Below are 23,850 nucleotides of genomic sequence, written 5' to 3'. Positions count from 1 at the left end.
GCCTCGCGGCAATAGGTCTCCAAGGCTTGTTGAGCAAATCCTCCGCTTCTCCGATAATCTGATTGGAGACGCAGAATTGCAAGAGATGAAGGTAGACCCATATACTTGTTTTTACAAGCGAACTGAGCCCAAATGAATACGATGATGATGCCGCCGCGAAGAGCATCTAGTAACTATATCAGAGGGTGATTTCCAGCCTAGAAGGACACCAGAATGTACCACAGGGAAAAAGATTGTTTTCAAATCTGATTTTGTGAACAAGAAGGAGGTAAGAAGGACATCCTTCATTTTTTGAGACCGGGAAATGAAGCTTGAAGCTTGAAGGGCCTAGGGCACTTAAGTTGTTGAAAAGACTCGGAAATGCAACCGAGTTGTTTCATGATCCTTGCAACATGCATCATGATTCATCCGGAAATATGGGAGAACCGTAGTGACACTATCGAATCAGTAGAGTCTCGAATGATAAGGGCCTGGTGTAGCGCCGTGATTGAAGTAGCAAATAAATTCCAAAGTTGAGATTGATGCAGCTGTCAGTTCGGCACATATTTGAACACCGGGGTCGTATTTTTGCTTCGTATCCCCTTCCGTCACACACGGATCTCGCACTACTGTCTACAGACAATCTTCCACGCACTTTCGCCGCAATTCACACGGAGAAATTCCGATGTAGCTTCCCAAGTGCATGATGTATACCTGACAAGTATCTTGGCTTCCCCTCACCTTCCGTCAGTCACGGCCTTGGCGATATTTGTGGTGCACCAAACTTACTACGAAGGGTACATCCACGATACAACTCTATATATATAGAGTAGCAGCGAATGCGACCATTTCGTACCTTGCAATCGATATCTTCTGATAGTTCTATCTCGCGGGCTTTTTTAAGCTCTGAACACATATGTTCTAGCAGAATAAATCTTTCCATCCCCACTGCAGATTTGATGGATCTCTGTCTTAGAACGGTCGAGCTACGAAAACAGCTCCTTTGAATGATGTTTGAATGCCGTGCCGAACGTCCAACCAGATTCTTTCGCCTAGAAGGCGGTCTGTCGTCTCACTTCGCTTCTCGTGGGAAAATCCCATTCGAAATCAGGAGACAGGCTGTTCAACTTGCGTCAACAGTACCATGACATCCAAAGAGGAGAAAATAATCGTAGTGTCCTGGGACGGCGACGACGACCCAGAAAATCCAAAAAAGTGAGCTCTGTTACCCACTTCTGAGCCGCTTTCATCTATATTGTGTTTGTGCAGTTGGAGCTATTCTCAAAAATGGATCGCAACTGGCCTTATATCCACATACACGATGTTGTCTCCCATTACGTCGTCCATGATTGCTCCAGCTGCTAGGGACGTGGCCAAAGATCTCGGGGCCACCAGCCACATTTTTGAACCTCTGCTAACTTCGATATTTATCTTGGCGTACGGTAAGGCCAAACACGATCTAATAGTCAAACTTATCGAAAACACACCACCCAGCCTTCGGTCCCCTATTTTTTGGCCCGGTCTCTCAGGTCTACGGCCGGTCGAGGGTGGTGCAATTGGGCAATGTGTTTTACATGAGTACTCTTCGGTTCATCAGCACTCTAAGCGCGCGCTAACTATTTTTAGTCTTCAATCTTGTCTGCGCATTTGCAAAGACTCCTAGTCAGATGCTGGCATTCCGTTTCCTGGCTGGTATTGGCGGAAGTGCGCCGCTGGCGGTGCGTATACAAGCCACAATAGGCGAGCCGTACCTAGTTAATTCTAATTAGCTCGGTGGGGGAGTCATTAACGATTGCTGGAGCGTCAAGGAACGTGGTCGGGCAGTGACTTTATATGCCCTGGCGCCTCTGTTGGGTCCAATCATTGGGCCGATTGCTGGTGCATGGATTGCCATGAAGACGACGTGGAAATGGGTTGTGAGCATCACCTTTATCCCTAGATGTTTTTTCAGTGATTATTTTTCTCCAGTTCTGGTCGACATCCATTGCTGCCGTCTTCGTCCAAGCCATCTCTTTCTTTTGGCTCAAAGAGAGTAAGCGCAGCACCGAAGAAGTTATATGTCACTCAAATTGTTGCCACTAGCTTTTGCGCCCCTTCTATTGGCTCGAAAGGCAAGGAAGCTGCAAAATGCTAGCAGTGGGGAGGATAATGTTATATATGTTACCAGCCACCAGCAGAATCCATCCAAGTACACGATGACTGACACCCGGGAATTGTTTCTGACCTGTCTTACTAGGCCTCCTGTCCACAAGCTTCTACTCTACCCGGTCGTTTTACTTCTAACCGAACCTACAGCCCAGCTACTAGGAATATATCTAGCCTATATGTAAGGTGTATGTCATCATCTGTCATAATATGCTAATTATTTCATCGGTTGTCTTCAGATACGGTAGGACATTGCAGGAGAACGTTTCTTTTAATTGCTTACTGACTCCTCTTGATTATCTAGGGCTGGTCTATCGTATGCTCTACCTTCTTACTTTCTGGGACATCTCTCTCACCGTGTTTACAGTGATACTGACGTCGATCCCTGATATATACGTCGTTGTATATCACGAGAGTATTGGAATTGCAGGATTGCATTACATCGCCTTTGGAATTGGCCTTTATAGTGGAGCGCAAATCACGAATGCGATCCTGGATGAACTGTATCTCCGTCTCAGCGCTCACTACGGGACCGAAGGCCGTCCTGAATTTCGAATTCGTAAGTGTCGTCCGTTACTATTTACATCATCGTTGCTTACGAGCAACCGTGAAGCCATTATGCTGCCCGCCACCCTGTTCGTGCCTATAGGATTGTTCATTACAGGTGCGTCAGGGCAGAAGCTTTGCACTCTGTACGACGTTATGGGGATATTTCATTTCCAGGATGGACTGTGTCAAGCGGAGTGCACTGGATTGTCCCAGATATTGTGAGTGTCTTTGCCCGTGAGAACTTCAAAAGCTTACAGCGCCCTGAGCAGGGACTTGTTATCACCGGGTGAAGATTTATTTTACTGACGGTTGTAAGAGACTGAAACCTGATTCTTATCTACAAATAGAATGGGCATCGCCGTGAACTGGCAAGCAATACAAACATATATCATCGACACCTACACCGTTCGTGCGGCACCAGGTAAGTCAATGGCCTGCACAAGTACTGATGCGGACTTGACCTATTATACAGCTCTCGGAGGGCTCTCTTTGCTTCGCTCGCTCGTCGGTTTTGCCTTGCCGTTAGCCTCTCCCAGCCTGTCAGCCATCATGATCTCTCCTGCTTCTTTTCATTACTGAGCTCCGAACATAGGTACCAGCACTTAGGTTACGGGAAAGGAAACACCATCCTGGCTAGTTGCGCTTTGGGCCTGGGATTCCCGATGTAAGTTCTCACTCCTACCAGACCTTTCTTAGATAGATAGTAACATATGGCAGGGTTTTGATTCTGTGGTTTTGGGGGACAGTTCTACGTGGCAAAAGTGCAACGGCTATCCACAATTAGGTATTGATATGGTTTCAGAATGGACTAAGATAAGTAGACACTCTCTCTTGAGGGATGAAGGGCGTATTAGCATACACGACTAGTACCTAGAATTTTAAAAGGTCATTGTTTGGACTGGCGGTGTTCGTATTATAATAAAGGCCGCGACAACTGTCCGAGAAGATCGAGCCTGAGCCTCCTGATCTGTCAACATCTTCGGAGAAATGGAGCAGACGCTTTGGGGTGTAGGTGACATACGTGAGGTTGGGAAAAAGGTACTTTGCCTCGCCGAGCTTCGGTAGCATTAGAGCCTGTCTGATGGGGCCCGAGAATAGTAGCGATATGCAATCTCACCAACCATCAGGACCCACATCATCACCATTACTCGGCGTGGTACAACTTGGACATAAACAACTAGGATGTCGTCAGAAGGACACGGGCCATCTTTTCGAGATGAAAGCTTTGGCTCATCCGCGCTGGGCGGGAGCGCTGGTGCAAAAGTAACGAGTGATTAAAAGACGGTTGCAGATTGTCCATACATTCGTCCATCAATCTGTAGATCGACATTCAGGATCATAGGAGGGTCAAAATACAAACATATTAGACGTCATAGCTTGTCATGAAAATCACATCATTTGAGAAAGGTATTGTACACTGCCATGGGTCAATCTGCCTGGGTCGTAGTCATCCCATCATCCCCTGTGTCTATAGTAGTTCCCCGAGTACGATCGGCCTGGAAACGCAAACCGGACAACTGCGAGATTGGGAGAGGATTTTCTTCCCGCCCCGTTTTGCGTAAATTTAAGATCATACGAGATATAGAGATCGATAACGCCGCTGATGTTGGACCATGAAGAACGTTGTATTTCCCCGGCTGGGGTATAAGGTTGTCAGTGCAAGCACAAGTTCGATGGAGAATACATACAGAGGCAAAACGGTATTCCAGCGCATTAGCGAGGCCAGTTGTAAGGACACTTTTGCAAGTCAGCCCGGTAAACGATGCAAAGAGGGAGCGGTACGTACACTACGAAGTACCACAACGAATCACGGACGACAAGGGAAAGTAACGACCGAGGGCCATATGTGCTCTCCATCTTAGGCACATTGAAATCATCTATGACTCTGAATGCAGCAAGGAGGAACATCACTGATTCGAAAACGGCTATGGGTATCCTTCAAGCAGAAATATTAATTCGCATAAGCCAAGCCATCCAAAAGAGGGTACTTGCCAATAGGCATATAGGATATTCAATTTACTGGTCAACCAGCAGAGATAGAAGCCAGGCACCGGTTCATTAGTCCCTATCCAGGAGAGTTTTTATCAGTATTCGTTACAGAAAGCATTCAGTAAATCTCTCAGAGCACCTGTCGCATGATGTGCCTGGATTCCCAACACCGTCGAGCTGGCGGCCACGGTGAGAATATACAAGACTATCACGGGCACTACAATGCGCTTCTTTCGACCGTATATTGCCCCAAGTCGAATTATAAGGATGATATCAGCGATGAAAACTTGTAGGGTTCCTGGGAAATTGAAATCATTATAAGTTCGATGGAAAACATGGACAAGCAATAATGATTTTAGCGTACCGTTGATGACGGTGATGTATCCGACCCATGCGAGACCTGCGATCTCCGATCGAACAATCGATCAATGAAGTCATATAATACGCACAACTATCCAAATTCCAAAGGTAAGGAATTTTATGTCTGAAACGATACAAGGTGCACGTACAACTGCGATAGGTCTTTTAGTCGTCATTCAGGATAAAAATGATGGCGGGGGGGCACTTACGTTATAAGTGGGTTTTGGAAGAAGATACCCTTGAATTCATGCCCAAAATTGAGCCTTGGGCTAATTATCGACGGATTATGCACATACCAACGACGTCAAATGTCTGTGAGAAAAGTACAAGATATCGATTCTAGACACGGATTAGCAACCTGAACTGAGCCAGTAAAGCCAAGGCGCACCACGAGAAATAGAAACTTGATCCAGGACCATCGTGATTGCTGGAAGATTCGTTCAGCATATCGGAGCAAGCATTAAGAGGCAAATGGTTTCCTACCCATATGAGAGAAATCTAAAGGTATTGTCAAGTCGATTCACGTACATGTCAATGAAGAATTTACCTCATCGTCAAGTGTGATCGCATACTCCCACCATGTCCAAGATAATGAGAAGACTGTATGAGGGTTAAATGGGACATTTGGGGTAATACAAGAGACGAAAATTCTACCTGCTGTTGTGATAGTGATTTTGTGCCAGCGATAAGCAGTCAAAAGACGTTGTATAATAGCGCTCGCTGGGTTTCCGAGGGCGTCCATGGAAGTGTAGTTCTTGTGGGATTGGCTGCCAGATGAAGGGTTTATGCCTCGGCTCTGGTTACCAGCGCGAACCAAAACTCGGGGTGATCAGATACTACCAGGTGTTTCAGGGTATCCAAAGAGTGCAGAAGTACCATCTGCCTGCGGTGCCTGGTTCATCATCAGACAGGAAGTTCCCATACACGAGAGAAAGAAAGTTCTCGAGCCAAGGTCACGGTCACGAGAAGCAATCTTTCCCTGAAACCTGGGGGAAATCAAGAGATGATTGATTGAAATCGAACCAGATCTGCATCCCAGCCCTGACAGAAAAGCCGGTCCCTCGCCGTGCTGAGTTTGAAAACCCCCTTCTAACAGTAGCAATGCGCCTCAAGAACCCCTGGCGGGAACACATTATTTCGTGACAGTCATTGACGTCCGTAAAAGTTGAATTGATCAGGCGTCGTGCTAAGGACAATCTTGGAATACCTGACGGCGAGCGCGTCCCCGCTGCTCATTTACTACTCGTTCGACAATGCTGGATTCCTCTCACCTGTTGACTATAATGATCCCACTTCTTGCTTCTGTTCTTCTTGTCTACCTTGTTACAGTTTGCTACCTTAGGTACCGGCGTCTGCATGCTGTGCAAACCAGGATCCGTGCTAGCGCTAAGGAACCTAGTCCTTCTGAAGCCCAGTCTGCTTTACAGGGAGCATTGTTGTACGACGTGCCCTTCTTTACGCGTCTTGGGGCTCAAGTTGCACTCCTCAAAACATATGGGATCGTAAGCTGCTATGCGCCCCATTTTTTTTTAGTTGTATTCATGTCGAAAGCCTTCCATCCCCGCTCTGCTTTTGAAAACTGGGGAGTTTTCCACAGAACGAAAACTTACGAAGAGGGTTACGGATATGAATGCATTTCCTGCACCTCTGGTGTCCAGAGCATTGATCACAATTTGTTAAGACGGCCTTGCTTATCTCCACTTTCATCTCTTGTCCCTTGGAGCATTCGCTAACGACAGCGGAATCAACACCGTGTCTCGGGCCGAGGGGCAATATTGCGCTTGCCCGAGTGAATTGGCTGCATAGACGCTACAACATCGTGAGCATATCTTTCGAGTGTGATCAATTGCGCTTTTTTAATTAGAACTTTCGTAGTCAAATGATGATATGTTGCATACTCTGGCTCTCTTATTTTGGAGCCCATGGTTCGCCCGGATCTGCTACCGCTACCTACGACTCATAATTTTCTCAGCGTCTAGTAGCACGCCTCGATTGGCGTCCGTACAGCCCGGAGGAAGCAAACGTAAGGCACCACCGCCACTCCACTGCCTCGTTGCGCTAATTTAAGCCGTGAAAGTGTAACTTCCTCATGTGGAAGGATATCGGTTGGCGCATGAACATCAAAGAGATCCCTGGGACTCTTGGTGAATTAGAGGATCGGAGCAGAGTAAGTCTGTTGCGTCTTTAATGAACTATCATCTCTGACTTCTATGATCAAGCAATATGAAAGCACCCATATGGTCCCGTCAGAGAGTAGTCATCAGCTGGCCAACATGGCACTGGAGTACATGAGCACCCGAGTGCCAAATATACCTGGTGCAAGATCGTTGGTCAAAGATGTGTTTATGCCTTTTGGATGATTAGCTTCGAAATGCTATGATGTGAGCGCCTTGATACTCATCATTACAGAGATCTGAGAGGCTCGGGTCTATCCAGGCTCCCTTCACCGTCAAAATATGCACAGACCTTCGTCAAGACAGCTCTGGCAGTTCGAGCCTTTATCGTCAGAAATTTCATGCTTCCTCAATTCAAACCTCAGGGATACATCGTTGTCGAGAATCCTCCATATAGCATAGACTCTGATGGTCTCATGCGTCTTCATATGGTTGTGTGAGCTTGTTTTTTTCCCTTTGCGTCATGCGGATGTAATTAAAAAAAAATTTCACAGCCGAAGGCACTATCCATGGTATTATCCTATCCCAACAGGTTGGCGCCAGATTTTTGATCGGCTGCTTGGCCTTACCAAAGGCGATCTTTATCCTGGAGCCACGTTCCAGTCGGAGGGATATCGCTTGGAGGAACTGGTTTGTTCTCTGTCATCTTCGTAGCGTTGGGCCGTGACTGATGGGCTATTGAAATTACAGGGGCCAATTAGGTTTGAGCAACGTATGTATTCTAAATTTAGGTCAACTACAGGTTTTAACAGTTCCTAGATGGACACAAAGAAGTGATGAAGGAAGCCGAAGAACTATATGGAGCACCGGTCGAGAAACCTTGGGCCCGTTGATTCTCGTATCCTTTCAAGGCCTCCTAGAACTGTTAAAACTCTTTACGGAAAGGCTTTGGTTCTTCATCACTGCTACCTCTTTTCTCTGTGTACCACAAGAAATGTTCTTGACCGTATCTCTTTTCTGTGCTTTCGCGCTTCTTATTATCCTGTATCCCAACCGTTCAGTCGGGGTGTCAGCTCGAAATAATATCCCTGGCCCAAGCGGTCTTCCCTGTATTGGCAATCTACTACAAGTTTTTCCATACAGGCGACGAATGATATCCTTCATGGAACTTTTGAACAAGGTCTACGGTCCCTTGTCAACTTTTACCATCCCAGGATGGGGTCGTCTGGTTGTGATAAACCGTCCTGAATGGCTTGCGCATGTCAAAAAGAGTATCGTCTATTCATATGAATCTACGTATATTTTATTAACGGTGGATGGCATCAGATGACATTTCAATGTACACCAGAGGACCAGTGGCCGTATCTATATTCGAGCAGTTCCCTGGGTTAGGAACGCCTGTTGCTTCCGAAGGAGAGAAATGGAGAGCCTCTCGCAAGGCCATACAGTAAGTCTCGCGCGTTTATCTCTGGCACCGACTCACCCAAACGACCACTCAGACCCATTTTTGGAGTAAAGTCCTTTCAAGACCACCTCGCTACTGCTATGAGTGATGTAAGCAGCGCTCCTTAAGATCTTTATCGACTACCAATCCTAACGACTATTCGTAAGCTTATGCCGACTACGACACGTTTTTTGGCGAACGCCGCGAAGGATCAACTTCCGTTTGACTGGAACGGTATACGATACAGTTAACTGTGTCTCCGACGACAATGACGTTCTGAACACAGACTTTTCTGGGCGCTTGGCGCTGTCAATTTTTGTCAAGAGCAACTTTAATCTCGATACAACGATGCTGCAAGAGGACCCCAAAGCCTTGACAGACTCTCATGAGCTGATTTCGTCTATCTGTGAACTCAACGAGATCTCCGCCGCGTGCGTATGTTTTTCTCTCTTGTATTGAGTCCATGCTTAATCCACACCCGCCAGGCGTTTATTCAATCCGTACTGGTACATAACTGAAAAGGTTTTGTCCTTGCATTATGACCCACTTGCGACACCGTTTTAACATGCGATGAACAGCTTGACGGAACTTGGTTCAGATTCAGAAGGACTATATCTGTCCTATGGAAAACGATCGACGGCCTCATCGAAGAACGATCAAAGTCTCTCGCTCTCGCTGGAGATGTCGACAGCCAAGAGACCGATTTCTTTTCCACCTTTCTGAAATCGCATTCAGAGACTGATCCTATCTTCACCCGGAACATAATGGTTACCCTTTTGTTCGGAGGTCGTGACAATACACAGAACAGCATCTCATGGGCGCTGTATGAATTGTCAAGGCAACCGGAGTGGCTGAACCGAATGCGGGAAGAGGCCATCGCATTGGGACAGTCGGGCCAACATCCCACTTTTGCGACATTACCGGTGTGTGCTCTCCTTGCTTCTCTAGGTGCAGACGAACTAACTTCTTGTCATCTAACACAGTCTTATGTAATCCATTTGGCGGTGTTCTACGAGACAGTTCGTCTGTGGCCTGGCCTGCCTAAGAATGCGCGATACGCCACTGTCGATGATATACTCCCAGCAGTACCTGAGCTTTCCATTCCCGAGACCAACATTGAAAAAGGAACGTATGTCCTATGGTCGGACAAAATAATCATGAGAGATCCTTTGGTGAGCCTTTGAAGCTCAATTTCACAGGGGAAATAGTCAATGACAATCATAACCTCCAGGTCTGGGGACCAGATGCAGACGAATTCAATCCCGGGAGGCACATCTCTGACGATGGAAAATTCGTCAAGCCTTCTGCTCCCGAGTTTATAACCTTCGGTGCGGGACCGCGCTATTGGTAAGTCCTCATACCTTCCTAGGACAGCCAACGATAAATCGCCCCCATCTTGTCCAGCCCTGCTGCCAGCATTGTCCCCTACGAATGGGTATTTATCTGGTCCACATTGCTCCGTCTTTTCGACTTCGAGTTTCTTGATACCTCGAAAAGAACCACTGGCGACTTCTTGACGAACCAGATGGCGGATCCGTTTATGGTACGAGTCCGCGAAAGGGAAGCGTGAGATTTTTATCTAGGAAGACTGTTTTTGCCAGTGGAGAGGAATGCAGTTACATAATGAATATATCAGTTTTACCATTGCCCCTGCTCTGGTAAGTTACTGTGTACAAATAACAATCTGTCTATGGGTCTAGTTGTATGAATTCTATGCATTCATCAACGCGTCTCGGTGGAACTTATAAAAGCGAAATCGATATCGCGGTTATAGCTCTATATGAAAGCAATGTTGATTAATGAATGGCGTTCACGAATTTTAGGTGTTTACATACGCAGTTGAGATGAACATGAAGATATCTGTTGGGCAACCGTTTTAGAACAACCAAATCCAAGCATCGAAGGAACTTACATTGGAGCAATAAGAATGCCTGTAAGGATGCGTGAGGAAGGATGACAAGAAAGCCAGTACAGAGCTCACAGATAACGTATCTAGATCATGATCCTTCGCATATAGTTGTGTGACGATGAGTTGACTATCACGAAAAGATGGTCAGCATCGCCTCTCAAAGCACTGTCGAAGCATACACTTACTTCACAGCTGACGGCGTTCCGCTTAGAAGCATAGAAACAAAACGCTGCGCAGTAGAACATCAACACCGGACACAGCCAGAGAAAAATATTTCATACTTCGACGAGAGCATCCTTAGGTATAACACCACGGTGAGTCAGCTCTTGTGTGAGAAGTATACCAAGAACCGGGAGCAAAGCCAGCTTGCAAAATGACACCCAGAACATCGCAGGCAACGGCATCTTACTGAATGGACGCGGAATCTTCATGCGTGCGAATGAAGCACCCAATAGGATCAGAGCCATAGGAACAGTGATGTTTCCGACGAACTCGGCTGCACACGAAGATAGCACGTTAGAGCAGGAAGAGAAGTCGACGAGACACATAAGGGAGGAAGGGGGGCTTGCCTGTATTGATAATGAACGCCAACGGCGGGTTCCCATCCGGACCGTGATAGTATGGACCTCCGGTAACTTCCACGAACAGCGCCTTGAGTTGCGGGATGAGCGACACTGGAATGGCAATATACATGCTCATCGTGATAGGTGTGAACAGGCTCAATATAGGTTTGGCCGTTCTTCGCACGAAAGGTGGAAAGAGCGACGCGAGACGACCGGGTTTCTCCTCCCCTTGCTCCCCTTGCTCAGATTCTTGTCTGTCCGTTACTGACGGGCTCTTCAAACTCTGTACAGCGGTATCTGGGAGCTCTTTCAAGGAAGATTGCGACGCATTTGGCGGTGGAAGCAACGAGCTGGCACGCGGACGAGTACTAATACCAGTGGAAGGCAGCCGTGGCCGAAAGGAGTTGGCGGACAACCGCGAAGCGCGGCGTGCAAGTTGTATCTCAGGGTCGGTCTCCATCTCTCCGAGGTCGCTCTCAGGTTGCTTTTCCACGGCGACTGATAGTGCCTCGTCCTTCTCTGCGTCGGCCTCTTTCTGGTCCTCAGCCTTCTCGCAGTCAGAATGCTTGCGCTGGGCAAGATGTTTTTCACGCATACGCAGGAAGAAAGCGGCTATGGGTTTTTCGCGCCAGCCGACATGGACATTCGCCGCGTCGCCTTGGGGTACACCTGGAGCGTAGTCCCATGCAAGAGTGTTGGCTGCACCACCAATCCACATGACGATGTTGTAGGCGAGAATGAAGATCGAGACATATGATACACCGACTAGATACAGAATGTTAGATACTATGTCAAAGAACATGGAAAAGCCCATACGCTCAGGGTCTGTATCAGCATTGAAGGGTTTTTCCTCCGTGACAGTAAGGACCACGGCCGTGGCTAGGGAGGTCATAGTTCATCCCAAGACAAGAAAAAGATATTTGGTGAACGTACGCAAGTTGCCCCAGTTGCTCATAGCCGTTGCCATCAAGATCCCAACCCAAAAGTTACGTGGAACATAGCAGAATTCACGGATAAGTGCGCCGCATAAGAGTCCACAAGCCATGTAGACCTGATTAAGTGGCTTAGAGTGAGCGAATGAAAAGGTAGGTGGCTAAACTCACAAAGGCGACCAAGAAAAGCGGACCCATGGCCGACACGTTTTGCGTGTTAAAGGAAGGAACGATATTCGAGAACAGCAGACCGGGTAGCGCGACATTCATCGTTACCTGTTTTCGCAATTGAAATGGAACAGTAGGGGCACTCGTTATAATATCATACCTGGGATGTTCCCCTGGACGCTGCAGCTGTGAAAAAACCCTTTCGCGTCAGCCAGAACCCGAAGAAGATGGTGAGGAACCTGTAATCAACTCTAAGCCGCAAGCATGCGCAATAATATGACACCTTACATCTTCAGCAAGGGCATCACGCCCGAATAGATGAGAAACCCCACAGAATAACCCATTTCTGCACGGTAGCAAGGGGTGGTCGTCCGTTATCGAGTTCCGTTCAGATATACCCTGTTCTGCTGCGATTTCCGAGTGCCTTCCGAGTCAGGGTGATTGTCGTAAACCAAAGCTGGCGTCCCCTCCTGTTTCTCGACGCATAGACTCGAGAAAAATCGGCGGTTAAAGGGTCAGGAGAGTGACTAGATCATGAGTTACGTGGAAGGAGTAAACAAAACGCTGCATTGCAGGCACGAGCTCGAACATGAGAAGCGCGGGAAATCTTTGAAGAAAAAACATTTGAAATCGAAAAACGAGTCGGACCGGTTCCGCCACGATAGTTTCGGCCGACATATTTCGAGTCCCCGCGTCAGTGGTTGGGCGATGTATAGATAGATTCTCTTCCGCGTCCTCACCACACCTTCTGCACACGCAAGGTTCTTTATCTTTTACCTGTACCCGCCGTCGATATTGAAAAAAGAGAAAGACTCGTTAATGGGTGCGCACGTTGCGCCACATTAATTACGAGAAGTAGAAGTCTTATTAGGTCCGTATGCTGGTTGAGGTGATTGGCGCCTCGTGACGAGCAGAACATAGTGTTAATCGATGACAAAATTTAGATTTACAATCTCACGTCTATGAAATCGATACGTACCATGGTCCTCTTGCCGATTGGTTTGTCGCCCCCATCGCGAAGCAACAAATTTCCGGGGTCGCAATGTATTCTTCCTATGACTTGAACTCGGGTTCATCATTTACGGAAGATTGACAATGTCCCCTTCCTAAATATCGGAACTCCCTGAGAAGGAAGCGACACCTCCGGACGATGACGCGATCATGAGATACTGGTTTCTCACCGTTCGGGATCTATACTGTAGGGATAAACAAGTCGGGTAAAGGGCTGCTGGCCGTGTGTATTACTGCCTTGCTGCTAAGTTTGACAAAAGACGGACATGAACCATGCAGGCCTTTCAGCCTGAAAGTTCAAGCTCATCGCTCATCGCTCCAGCAGGTGCTGGTGAAGAAAAACGAACCGTGAGTACAGGCAACAACTCTGACGACAGAGGTAAGGACGTGCGATTTCTACATAGTCAAAGGAGCTCACTCTTGTCTTCGTGAGGTACGTGTCTCGTTCGCCTCCACATATCACGTCACATTCTTCAAATAACGCATTCCAATCCGTGGTCACCTTTTTTCGGCAAAACATTATTGTCGATCTGATTTGGACTCTAGTTTTGATTTCGTCTTATTTGATGGAGGAACGGTTTTCGATTGAGAAGAGTTATTCGAAGATGCCCAACAGAACATTCGAAGCTCAGCATCTCGAAAGCAGAGGACACGAGGCCCTGCAGTTTTCTGGAAAATAGCGCTGCAGTTGACCGGTCTGCAGTGGGTGAAAAACAGGCGAGAAAGAAAAACATGATGAGTAACCGGCGATAAAGCTGTCTTTGATAGTCTATCGGTTAGTGCACGCGCCTGTTTTAGCGTTTGCACAACCAGAGTTTAAGAAGCCGGAACACGTCTTTGGCGCGAAATTGGTTTGTCTCCAATGGCTACATCTAAACCAAAACCTGAGCAGTGAGCAAGGCACTCTGGAGCTCAAACGTCAGATGCTCATTTTATTCCCACAAACACACTAGCGCCGAGTCGCGGGAAGAATAATTCGTTTACCGTGCCGCGTCCTTTCTGAGACGCTGGACTGGTAACCCTTTCCTGACTCACTGAGGAGTAAAAGCCATGCCGATATCTTCTCCCATTTCCAGTTCTCTGGTTGTATATCGGGTGCAGCAAGCCACGTGTATATATTAGGTTCGACTCCCAACCTGCGAGAATCTTTGACAATGCGCAGCGCTCTTGTTTTTAGTCAGAGTCAGGCTGGCCACTAGTACACCATCTATTTCAAGCGCTGGTGCTTCATTAAATGAACGACAATGCATCGTTTGAGCGTCGGAGTCGAGACTCGGCCCTCAACCAACGTCCCGAACGGACGATGCTGTTTCTCTAAGCACACCATCATAAACCTTATTCTTATCGCGAAAGGAGAGATTTTGTGTGGCGAGATCAAGAGACAGAACGTTTCTTCTGGATGGTGGTCTCTGTTCGTCGGTGGTATATTGGAATGTTGGGTTCGATTCCTAACCGAAGCATGGAGGGATGGATATTTTTTTTGGATAGGACAGCAATCGTCGAACTTGCTCCACACTGCCAGCACTCTGAAGCAAAACCTGGCCTTCTTTCTTTCCGCTCAACGACATGGAATCCCCAAGTCTGCCACACACTCGATTATCAGCTCTGCCACTGCCCTCTCTCTCTCTCTCTCTCTCTCTTGCAGGATCGCCTCTAAGTTATACTACCATCCTGGATGTGCGATGTATCCCGAGAGGTTTCGTATCTCTGCCTCCTTGTTCGACTCTGTATATTTTTCTCTTCCCGCCGCTCTCAACAACACACGGGAGTACCACCCCCTGTTCGAGGTTCGCTGTGCTCCGGTAGTGAATTGGTCTCGATTCCTGGCTGGAGATATGGGAAATTCTCAATCGCCCTTTTCTTTCAAGCAGAAGCTTGCTTACCTGCTTGTTCCTTTCCCGTACATTTCCTCTGTCCATAGCTGCAGGCCAAGAATCGGGAACCTGATCCCCGCATCCGTCGGCCATGCAGTCCTTGCCCTTTACGGCCCATTGGCTGAAGCTTCCTGGGAAAATTCGAACCTGGCCTCACCCCGCTGCGATTTATGTAGTGTATCGGCTACTGCGAGCAAGGAATTCGGTTCGGACACTGGCTGCAATTTGAATTTCTTGGTGTATAGCATTGGCATGAGAACTGGGTTCGACTCCCAACTAGACATTATCCAACACTACTTGAGCTGTTCGTCCTTTTCTGTATTTCGACGGAGATTCTACTCTGTCCAATCTTTGGCCAGGACAAAAATGCGGAAGGAAACAGGACTGTGCCGTAGTGATTTGCTGTGGAGTCATGGCTACGTTTGTGGCTCGAGTCCTGTCTCCCGTAGTATAAAGGTTATGCAAACGCTTCTGGGTTCGACTCCCAGGTAAGGAGATACTCAATGCATCCATTTTTGCCTGGGCGGACTCTGCACGCCTCTACTAATATGAATGTACTCCCATTTCAAGGGACTACAAGACATAGTTCTCTCCCCCAAGCCGATCCGTTTCTTGTATCCATGAAACAAAAAGACAGAAGACTTTGATGGAGAGGCGACGTCGTTGTTGCCATCATGGTAATATATACTAGAGCATTTGTCTCCCGTCGTATATCGGTTACGTGATGGGCACTGGATTCGACTTCTAGGCAAAGAGACCTCGAAGCGTTGTGGCTATCTTTTTAATTTGGGGCCATGTGGGTCGACGTACTTCCACCTTATCTCGTGGTAACACTTGAATTGCAAATCCACACCCAGGATGTTTATGTTAGCCCTCGAGACCTCGGGGAAAGGTAATTCCATTGCGCCATAGGTTATACGTTCCTTGTGCATTGGTTGTTGCGGACAGAGGGATGGGTTCGACTCCCAGCTGGAGCGATATTTCTGCGGCAACTTTGGCGTCATTTTATGGATGTAAATCCTCGCACCGATTAGAGGAAAGCTATTGCTATTGGGCTATGTAGTATCGCAACATGCTATTTTTCATTCAGGAGCTCTCTGCATGCTGGTCTAACGCGTCCACAGAATGTGATAGGTCATGTAATGAAGGCCCGCGGGGCATAAATCCACTTGACCGCGTCCTCCGCCCACTCCTCACCCTGCCCTGTCCCAAGCGCAAACACCAAACTAACGTGATTATACCCCCTGGGCGATAAACTCCTCGTACGACGTGCCTCCTGTCTTCAAAGCTCCGCCGAATTTCTCCAGAGCGGGGTGCAAACAGGGATATCCCTCTCACCAATATCGAGCAACAGCTTCGAATTCGGTACACTCGCCGAATCTAACAACGTTAATGGCACTCTCTGCTTGGTCTCAACGCCTGCACCGTAGTACAGCCCGACGGGAATTTTTTCATATCTGCTGGCATGTCCTCAAACGTGTACGGGCCGCGCCTTTGATACGGGGGTTGCAAAGTGGAAGAGTACAGCAGCTCCAGGAGGGCGAGGATGGTGAACATGTTCATCGCCCCCGCCGAATGGCCGAGGAGATAGTGTCAGAGTCGGGGAAGGACAGGTTGTCCATGACCCATTGCATTGCATCGCGCTCGCCAGGGAACTGTACACGAGAGTCGGCAAGGCGGTAGTCGGGGACGACGGTGATGAACCCGCGGGTAGTGAAGGAGCCGAGGTTGTGGTAGATGATGGACGCGGGGGCCGGGAGCGTGCGTGCACCTGTGTTGAATCCGCCACCGTATAAGAAGACGAGGATCGGGGTGTCGGGCTGAGGATTGGGAGCGTCGAAGGCATGGCGGTCTGTGGGACCATATTGGTGTGTTTCTCGCGCGGTCTTCTCGATTGACGCGCGTTCCGTTTCGAGGATGGGGAACGAACGCGTTTAGTGCTATTGAAGGGTATCATCGTTGATTTCTCTCCCTTGGATCTCTGCAAATTTCTCCATATTTTGGTGGATGCCTGCCACCAGTTCCCCTGCCTTTTGTACTGTAAGTCATCTCAAACGGTACACGGAATGCTGCTATGCGATTGGTGAGCTGCAGCCTGACTCGGTCGAAGATGAGCGAGAGGCATTACTCGCCGGCCAACATCAAACAGAAAGATGACGCGTGAGGAACAGGGAGTGTGCGAGCTTATGCTGGATGAGATTCAAGGAGAAACTGCAAATTCAAAATCGGAACTGTCACACAGCCATAACGGTCACAACCTTTCTGGTTTATCGCCGACAGGCAGTGGCAATTCTATGTGCGAAGGCGCATTTACTACCGTCGCTTACGCGGCGTTGAATGGTATCTACATCATGGTCCCGCTTCAATCTTACTCTATTCTCCAGTGTCATTGGCGCCCCAATTCAGCAGATTTGGCAGGACATCTTCCTTGAAGTGACTGTCTGAGTATGCACTGGACCACGGTTTCTGGACGAGAGCCTGCGTACCGTGCTCCAAAACTTCTCTGGCGACTTGGTTACAAAAAAAACGCGACTCCTCGCGAACAACCAGTCTTTTGAACTCGATGAACAAGTACATAATGACTAGCTATTTGAACTGCGCGAATTGTGTCTGATCTTTCCCTCGCCGAAGGCTTGTACTTGTACTTTGGAGATAGTATGCACTCCTCTGCGTAGATTTCCATCCCTTTGATGGTGCATCGGTTCGTGCACTCGCATCTCCTTCACGGAAGCTAGGTTCAATTCCCAGCTACAGGGTTATGCCGCGAGTTGTCATCGTTTTCGCAAACCCGGAGATGACTCTAGAGTCCCAGAGCCCGAATTCAAGTTCTCTCTTTCATAATCTTCTGGTTGTCCTCACTGCAGACACTTGACAACTTGTGCTCACCGCTCAGTTATAAATCGACTTTGGGGTAACTGAAAGAGTGGGCATTTTTGTTGTATTCCCAGCCTGCGGGGTTCTTTGGTCTGTGTTCAACATCGCTTTTGACTAACTGGAAATAAGCACCCAATCTGCTGGGTTTGAATGCAGGTGAGAAAATCTGCACATGCTGTAGCCTCCATATTTTATTCGGCTTTTTGTTCGATAGACAGCAAGAACTATTCTCCACGATTCTCCACTTGAAGTACCGCAATTTGTTCGGCAAGGTTCAAGGACCTCGTCTTCTTGTTTCTTCTAGTCTCTCTCCCCCTCTCCCTCTTTCTCCACCGTGGTCTCTTTCAGTGCAACGGTTAGTGGAAACCACATCATGCGTTCGATTCTCTTAGAGATCAATGCCCAGTACGATTGAAGGCTTTCAAACTTTTTGTCATGCCTCCGTTCCACTTCTGCTGTTCTGAATTTACGGAGAAGATGTACGCTTCCTTGACTAGTTTTCTTTGTCCCTTTAATGGTGTATCGGTCCGTACACACACATTCACTAGGTTCGACTCCAGCTACAGGGTATTCCTTCTTACTGTTGCTTGATTGTTTTTTTTTTTTGGCAAACCCAGCGACGACTCCAGGTTCCAGTTGATCATCTAGCTAGCAATCCGTGTTCACATGGACTGTCTTCGCTAAAGATTAAACCAAGCAATCAACTTGGTATGCTTATATGTGTCGGAGTGATATGGCTCGATCCATATACGTTGACTTTGAAAGCGCGAACGTAGAACCGTTTCTCTTCTATTATACTCCTACTTCCAGTCTACGGGATTTGGTGCGTTCCTTTTCACTTCACTTTAATGTCAGCTTTGACTGTCTGGAAACAGGATATCGTCTGCCGGGTTCGACTCCCAGCGAGAAAATCAGAAGGGTGTTATCATTTTTATTTTGGCATTTCCTCTACATCAAGAGATATTCTCCGCCAGGGGTGCGGCAACTTATTCAGGAAGACCTCATCTTCTTCAAGTTGTTTCATACGTTACTACGGTCTCTGTCGGTACAATGGTTAGTGTACATCGCGTCATGGGTTCAGTTCCCTCAGAGATTAATAATATCACCGGTGAGAACTTTTTCTTGCCTTTCTGTCTGTTACATTTCTGATTTCAGAAGAAAAATGCAGACGGATGCGGTTCTTCAGGCAAGAACTTGTCTTTGTCCTAAACCCTACCACGATCTCTGTAGCGCAACGGTTAGTACTTTACATCACATCTCGGGTTCGATTCCCCAAAAGATCATCTTGAAGAACTTGGTAATGGTTTTGTGTCTCCACTGTCGTTTCTGCTAGGGCTCGCAAGTTCTGATTTTCGAGCAAAACACATAGGTGATTCATTACATAACTAACTTTACAATGAGCGCATCAACGACTATATCTAGTTCTTTCAACTCTTGGGCTGGACCGGGTGGCGCCGATAGGACTTTAGGTGCAAGACCCATCTCTTACAGAAGAACATCAATAAGTAATCTATTCCGTTCCCCTGGCACTCGCTCGTTCTAAATTCCTAAACACATTCATCATAGCTGTGTCTCCTGCACACCCAACATTTTATAATACCCTCATTACTTGATCTGATTCCTGCCAGGACTCATTCTCTGATAGTGCATCGGCCACTACATGCTGTCGGGTTCGACTCCCAACCAGAGAGCTGGTGACATTTGTCCATGGCATTCTTTTGTCTGCCCTTCATAGAAGGGCGGGGGTAATCGCATGCATGCCGTTTGGTTTTCAAATGTGTGGAGTAGATTTTCATCAAGTCATCGGTTTTGACTGCCTTGTGAGCTGTGACCGCTACGATTTATCTTCAAGTGTGGCTAAGCACCGGAAGGGGGTCCTGGTCTATTTTGTGAAGGCGAGGTGTCAGTCAAGGTTTTGGATATGTAAACGGTTTCGAACCGCAAACGAAAATGGCTTGCTTGCCCCCCCCCTCATTTTTTGCAACGTGCATATTGGCAATCATGAGTCTCAGACTCGTGGCGAAAAGATTACTAGGTGCAAGAACTGGTTGTCGATCCCATTCTCTTAAACTATTCACCGTCGCATTCAACTGGCAGCTCTATTAAAGATTTTTCAAAAGAAAGTTTTATATTCTGTTGAAGTGGTATGCTCCTCTTGGTGCGCCGTGGCAAGTTGACCAACCTGTACTGCTAGGAGGCGATCGAGTAGAATCAGTTGGCTGTGTATAATTTCATACACGTCCCGCGCTGCCCCGTAAAAAGATTATGCACACCAGAAGGAATCATTTCTTGAGTTTGTCGCTGGATTTTAACTTGCAACCCTCCGGCACCCGTCTATGTAGTCCTATACCTGTCGCAGTCCCACCATGATGGTTCGGCCAAACTTAGGAACAGAAGTGTTTACGGCCCCGAGCTAGATTGACCTTTAGTCAGATGGAGCATGTAGGTAATCCAGACTTAGAGCAGTGACCTGAAGTTCATAAAAGCATGGAGGAGCATAAACTTCATTTTTGAAGACAAGGACTTGCTCGAGGAATCTCCATCCTGAAGAAAAAGCTCGGAGCCAAAACTCGTGGGTCATCGGAATCCTATGAAGCGACGGCTCGATAAGAAGTAGCGCAGCAACGAAATCAAAGGCAATCCATCATCAACATCCGTTTCGAATGTGCGTTGGTGACGAACAGCAACAACTGGATTGATTGCGTCGAAATAGATGGCAACGAGGCCCCGGATGAGGTCATGGTCGGGGGTATACATAATGAGAAGTTTCAGCGCCGGCTGTTGTCCGCTCTCACTATCAGAGTCGACGTTTGTGAATCATGAGCACATAGCGCAAAGCAAGATACACAGGATGTAATCGAAATGCTCTGGGAGTCATACTACAATATTGTTTCTCATGGACGGTTTTTGATAGATATGATCTTTGAGAGGAGTGAGAACTGCTTGATGGTCCCAAAATACCTCTGGCTAAAGCTCTGGAAATAGCGAAGTGACAATTTTTTCAAGCTTTCCAAGGCCAGACATGAAAAGACCTCCTTCGGCACCAAAACTTCATGGCCCTGTCCAGGTGTGCAAGGGTATATGGATATTGGTAGACATTCGGGCAAGGTCTCTCTCCCTGCCATTCCTTAAACTTCCTTTGGGTAGACTTGCGTCCAGATTGAGCTACGGCAAATCTTAAGAAACTCGCAGTCGGACCCTCTTTCAGCATACATTTTAACTGGTGTGCGCGTTGTTCCAAACTGCGAACCGCTGTGGGTGCGCAAGACACATATGCACTTTCCACTACGTTGGGTGTCTTCAGAAACACACCGAATCTCAGATCTCTTCAATTGCGCATATCATACTACAAAGCATTCACCGACTTCAATCCAGGCCTGGTGAAAGCGCAATGGTCCCAAATTACATACCTGACCGTATGGTGGGAAGATGAGATGCATGAGGTTGAGCCAACACTCAGGTTTCTCCATCTCTGTCCGAGCCTTGAGACCTTGGAGGAAGACGAGTGACTATCCTATGCTTAGCTTTAAGGCAGATGTTGCCCTGCTGACACTCGCTCAGTGTCTGGTCCCCTCAACTCCTACACTATGGAGGAAGAGGTTCTGGTTGAGAAGAGGTTATTCAAAGATGCCAAAACAGAACATTCAAAGTTCAGTGTCTTGAAAGCAGAGGAAAGCACAATTTTTTTGGGTGATATGATTTAGGGCCATCTGCAACCAAACCTGTGGGCACGACAGCCGGCACTTCAGTTCAAGTTGATTGGCGTGGGTAAACAGAATATTAGAAAATGGCCAGAAATAAATGTCTTTCTGGTGGTCAATTGGTCAGCACACCTTAGTTTGTTGTCCGAAAGCTGGGTACGATTCCTAGTGAGAGAGTCAAGTTGAAGAATGACTTTTTTTGATATGAATCTTACGGAATTGTTACTGCAAGCATTAGAGATCCGAAATCCGTGCTCAAACTTTGTTGCTTTCCCAGGTACTTAAAATAAGATTCATTTGTTCATTTTTGCTTTGATCACTTATATGTTGATATCTAAGCAGATCTTGATCTTGAATCATTATAGAGGATTCCATATGTATGTCCTGACTGTTCTGCTGCTGTATGAGTACAGGGATATGTTATGTTGTCTATGGTATAGAATACAAGACTCAGGGGTCAAAGTATTATATTGCATTTATGATCCCAAAACTCAATTCATATATGTATCAAGAAACTTTATATTTGCAGAACAATGCAAGACAGTTGCATTCATAAGCAGGGACAAGTCATGGATTGAGAGGCAGAATTGGAGTCAAATGACCCACAACTCATCTCTGAACTTCAGGAATTGAATAGTGAAGGAGGAATTCAGCCAAATGACACCAGTAGTCATACTAACCCAACAGAAATATATTCCAAGCATCCTAATGAAGTACAGAGGCAATCCATACCATCAAGACATCCAACTGCATCTATAAACACAAAGTTGCAAGAAGAAAAACCTCACAACTCACCTTGAAATTTATAAGACTATAATTATAAGGCACTTGGAAACCCTGATTCCAGGCCTCCAGCTATACCCAGGGAAGCTAAAACACATACAGAAATGACTTCAGAGAAGCATTTTGCAAATCTAGTATGGAGTTACTTGGCCAGAGAGGACACTGACTTTGATGATGTACCCAGAACCTTAGACAAAGCTAAAGTATCAAGAGAATGGCTGAAATGGAAGGAAGCTATGGATGAGGAGATGAGTGTTATAGAAGCAATAGAGATATACACTGTAGAGTATTTACCTTCAGGAAGATCTCCTATAGGCAGCAAGTGGATTTTCACAAAGAAATTCAATCAGAATGGGCATGTTTCATGATACAAAGCACGTCTGATAGCACAGAGATATTCTCAGATTCCAGGAATTGATTTCTTCAAGATATTTGTACCAGTAGTATGCCTAGAATCTGTCAGAGCAGCCTTTGGAATTGCAGCCATAGAGGACCTTGAAATTGCACAGATAGATGTCAGAAAAGCATATCTAAATGGCTGACTTGAGGGGGAAATTTATATGCAGTAGCCAGAGTGTTATAATGATGGTACAGGCCATGTTTGTTGACTACACAAGACATTATATGGTCTCAAACAGTCAGGATGACAATGGAACTGGGAAGTCAATAGAAAAATGTCAGAAATTGGATTCTCAAAGCAACAGGCTGATCATTGTGTCTACAAATAAGTTATCAGTGGAAAGAAGACTGTAGTAACAGTCTGGGTTGATGACTTACTCATTTTTATGAAGACAGTTGAAGAATTGGATGCAGTCAAGAAACAGCTAAAGGGTTTATTCAATGTGAAGGACATTGGGAGACCAGAGAAGATTATAGGCATTGAAATACAAAGAAACCATGAGGAGAGGATAAAAACTCCTGAACATCACCTTTGACAATGATGGATATATCTAATCCTTCCCTTTTTAAAGTTTGAAGGTGATCAATGTGGGGACAAAGTTATGAGATTTCGCGTGACTCGTTCATTTTCATCTTCTACCATTCCATCTTCATCCCTACTTCCAATGCCGGCTCTGTGGCACCTGAGGATGATGAGTCGATACGATCTCGATTCCAGGGGATTATTCCAACGGCTGTTAATCATTGTGACCAGAGCCGAATCCACTTTTTCGTCGCCCGGAAAGATTGCATGCATCTTCAATTCAAAAAGGGCCAAGTTGGGAAGCAATATATCCAATCCTGTGGACTTGACTGCCGTGAGACATTTGAAGATTTCATCGGCTTCCCCGTCATAACCCTCCATGAATAATACAAGTTTACTGAGACTAGACACAGATAAGAAAACCTCGACTGGGTTTGAAGATACTTCATTGCACATCCCTTGAAATTCAAGGGACTGTAGCTGGCATTCGGACTTGAGGATGAATTGAGAGAAGAATCCTGTAGGGAAGACAT

The 23,850-nt window shown here is 46.8% G+C and overlaps 8 protein-coding genes across 8 annotated transcripts; 4 read left to right on the top strand and 4 right to left on the bottom strand.

The window, feature by feature from the left end:
• Positions 1-1,123: 1,123 nt before the first annotated feature.
• On the top strand, positions 1,124-3,341 carry BT62DRAFT_893720 (MFS general substrate transporter; the record flags this gene model as incomplete). Its single annotated transcript, XM_043183156.1, has 15 exons — positions 1,124-1,194; positions 1,249-1,421; positions 1,474-1,557; positions 1,606-1,697; positions 1,749-1,895; positions 1,948-2,011; positions 2,062-2,305; positions 2,364-2,368; positions 2,492-2,683; positions 2,738-2,788; positions 2,848-2,891; positions 2,943-2,959; positions 3,021-3,094; positions 3,146-3,212; positions 3,266-3,341. The coding sequence occupies 15 exons, from the start codon at positions 1,124-1,126 to the stop codon at positions 3,339-3,341; spliced, it is 1,401 nt and encodes a 466-aa protein (XP_043040585.1).
• Positions 3,342-4,077: 736 nt separating this feature from the next.
• Positions 4,078-5,592, bottom strand: BT62DRAFT_931658 (uncharacterized protein). The gene is made up of 12 exons (XM_043186174.1): positions 5,570-5,592; positions 5,506-5,520; positions 5,414-5,449; positions 5,319-5,361; positions 5,234-5,260; positions 5,208-5,211; positions 4,998-5,113; positions 4,802-4,948; positions 4,666-4,738; positions 4,460-4,609; positions 4,362-4,410; positions 4,078-4,310 (listed from the first exon to the last, which is right to left on the bottom strand). The coding sequence occupies exons 7-12, from the start codon at positions 5,098-5,100 to the stop codon at positions 4,101-4,103; spliced, it is 732 nt and encodes a 243-aa protein (XP_043040584.1). The 5' UTR covers positions 5,101-5,113; positions 5,208-5,211; positions 5,234-5,260; positions 5,319-5,361; positions 5,414-5,449; positions 5,506-5,520; positions 5,570-5,592; the 3' UTR covers positions 4,078-4,100.
• Positions 5,593-6,305: 713 nt separating this feature from the next.
• BT62DRAFT_1005492 (uncharacterized protein) lies at positions 6,306-8,029 on the top strand (the record flags this gene model as incomplete). Its single annotated transcript, XM_043177157.1, has 10 exons — positions 6,306-6,524; positions 6,574-6,672; positions 6,704-6,841; positions 6,995-7,045; positions 7,100-7,189; positions 7,242-7,348; positions 7,432-7,632; positions 7,691-7,826; positions 7,887-7,908; positions 7,956-8,029. The coding sequence occupies 10 exons, from the start codon at positions 6,306-6,308 to the stop codon at positions 8,027-8,029; spliced, it is 1,137 nt and encodes a 378-aa protein (XP_043040583.1).
• On the top strand, positions 7,817-10,359 carry BT62DRAFT_101894 (cytochrome P450). Its single transcript, XM_043178252.1, has 12 exons — positions 7,817-7,826; positions 7,887-7,908; positions 7,956-8,407; positions 8,463-8,583; positions 8,636-8,690; positions 8,748-8,814; positions 8,867-9,011; positions 9,066-9,102; positions 9,159-9,503; positions 9,564-9,752; positions 9,812-9,927; positions 9,985-10,359. The coding sequence occupies exons 3-12, from the start codon at positions 8,131-8,133 to the stop codon at positions 10,148-10,150; spliced, it is 1,518 nt and encodes a 505-aa protein (XP_043040582.1). The 5' UTR covers positions 7,817-7,826; positions 7,887-7,908; positions 7,956-8,130; the 3' UTR covers positions 10,151-10,359.
• Positions 10,360-10,456: 97 nt separating this feature from the next.
• Positions 10,457-12,578, bottom strand: BT62DRAFT_1020668 (uncharacterized protein; the record flags this gene model as incomplete). Its single annotated transcript, XM_043178266.1, has 10 exons — positions 12,441-12,578; positions 12,313-12,391; positions 12,156-12,260; positions 11,986-12,103; positions 11,869-11,931; positions 11,318-11,817; positions 11,036-11,275; positions 10,771-10,980; positions 10,675-10,718; positions 10,457-10,616 (listed from the first exon to the last, which is right to left on the bottom strand). The coding sequence occupies exons 1-10, from the start codon at positions 12,494-12,496 to the stop codon at positions 10,457-10,459; spliced, it is 1,575 nt and encodes a 524-aa protein (XP_043040581.1). The 5' UTR covers positions 12,497-12,578.
• A 4,018-nt stretch (positions 12,579-16,596) lies between these two features.
• BT62DRAFT_893820 (uncharacterized protein) lies at positions 16,597-16,971 on the bottom strand (the record flags this gene model as incomplete). Its single annotated transcript, XM_043183159.1, has 1 exon — positions 16,597-16,971. A coding segment is annotated over one exon (375 nt), but the record flags the coding sequence as incomplete, so codon positions are not given.
• Positions 16,972-18,535: 1,564 nt separating this feature from the next.
• Positions 18,536-19,017, top strand: BT62DRAFT_931649 (uncharacterized protein; the record flags this gene model as incomplete). The annotated part of the gene is given in 2 exon segments (XM_043186173.1): positions 18,536-18,784; positions 18,800-19,017. Coding segments are annotated over 2 exon segments (358 nt in total), but the record flags the coding sequence as incomplete, so codon positions are not given.
• A 293-nt stretch (positions 19,018-19,310) lies between these two features.
• Positions 19,311-20,111, bottom strand: BT62DRAFT_931648 (uncharacterized protein; the record flags this gene model as incomplete). The annotated part of the gene is given in 5 exon segments (XM_043186172.1): positions 19,311-19,395; positions 19,433-19,466; positions 19,538-19,732; positions 19,779-19,862; positions 19,879-20,111. Coding segments are annotated over 3 exon segments (257 nt in total), but the record flags the coding sequence as incomplete, so codon positions are not given.
• Between the last annotated feature and the right edge of the window lie 3,739 nt (positions 20,112-23,850).

Source organism: Guyanagaster necrorhizus (assembly GCF_019112545.1).
Source record: "Guyanagaster necrorhizus MCA 3950 unplaced genomic scaffold BT62scaffold_11, whole genome shotgun sequence".
NCBI classification, from domain to species: Eukaryota; Fungi; Basidiomycota; class Agaricomycetes; order Agaricales; family Physalacriaceae; genus Guyanagaster; species Guyanagaster necrorhizus.
Note: the sequence above shows the minus strand (reverse complement) of the source record. Positions and strands in the feature narration are given on the sequence as shown.

Excerpts from the sequence above, each read along its gene's own strand:
- BT62DRAFT_931658 (XM_043186174.1), bottom strand. The coding sequence starts at position 5,100 with ATGACTTCATTGATCGATTGTTCGATCGGAGATCGCAGGTCTCGCATG. Across the intron at positions 4,949-4,997 it reads AATCATTATTGCTTGTCCAT|TTTTCATCGCTGATATCATC; the intron begins GTTTTCCATCGA and ends GAACCCTACAAG. Across the intron at positions 4,411-4,459 it reads TCGTTGTGGTACTTCGTAGT|TGTCCTTACAACTGGCCTCG; the intron begins GTACGTACCGCT and ends GACTTGCAAAAG.
- BT62DRAFT_101894 (XM_043178252.1), top strand. The coding sequence starts at position 8,131 with ATGTTCTTGACCGTATCTCTTTTCTGTGCTTTCGCGCTTCTTATTATC. Across the intron at positions 9,103-9,158 it reads ACTGGTACATAACTGAAAAG|CTTGACGGAACTTGGTTCAG; the intron begins GTTTTGTCCTTG and ends TGCGATGAACAG. Across the intron at positions 9,928-9,984 it reads GGTGCGGGACCGCGCTATTG|CCCTGCTGCCAGCATTGTCC; the intron begins GTAAGTCCTCAT and ends CATCTTGTCCAG.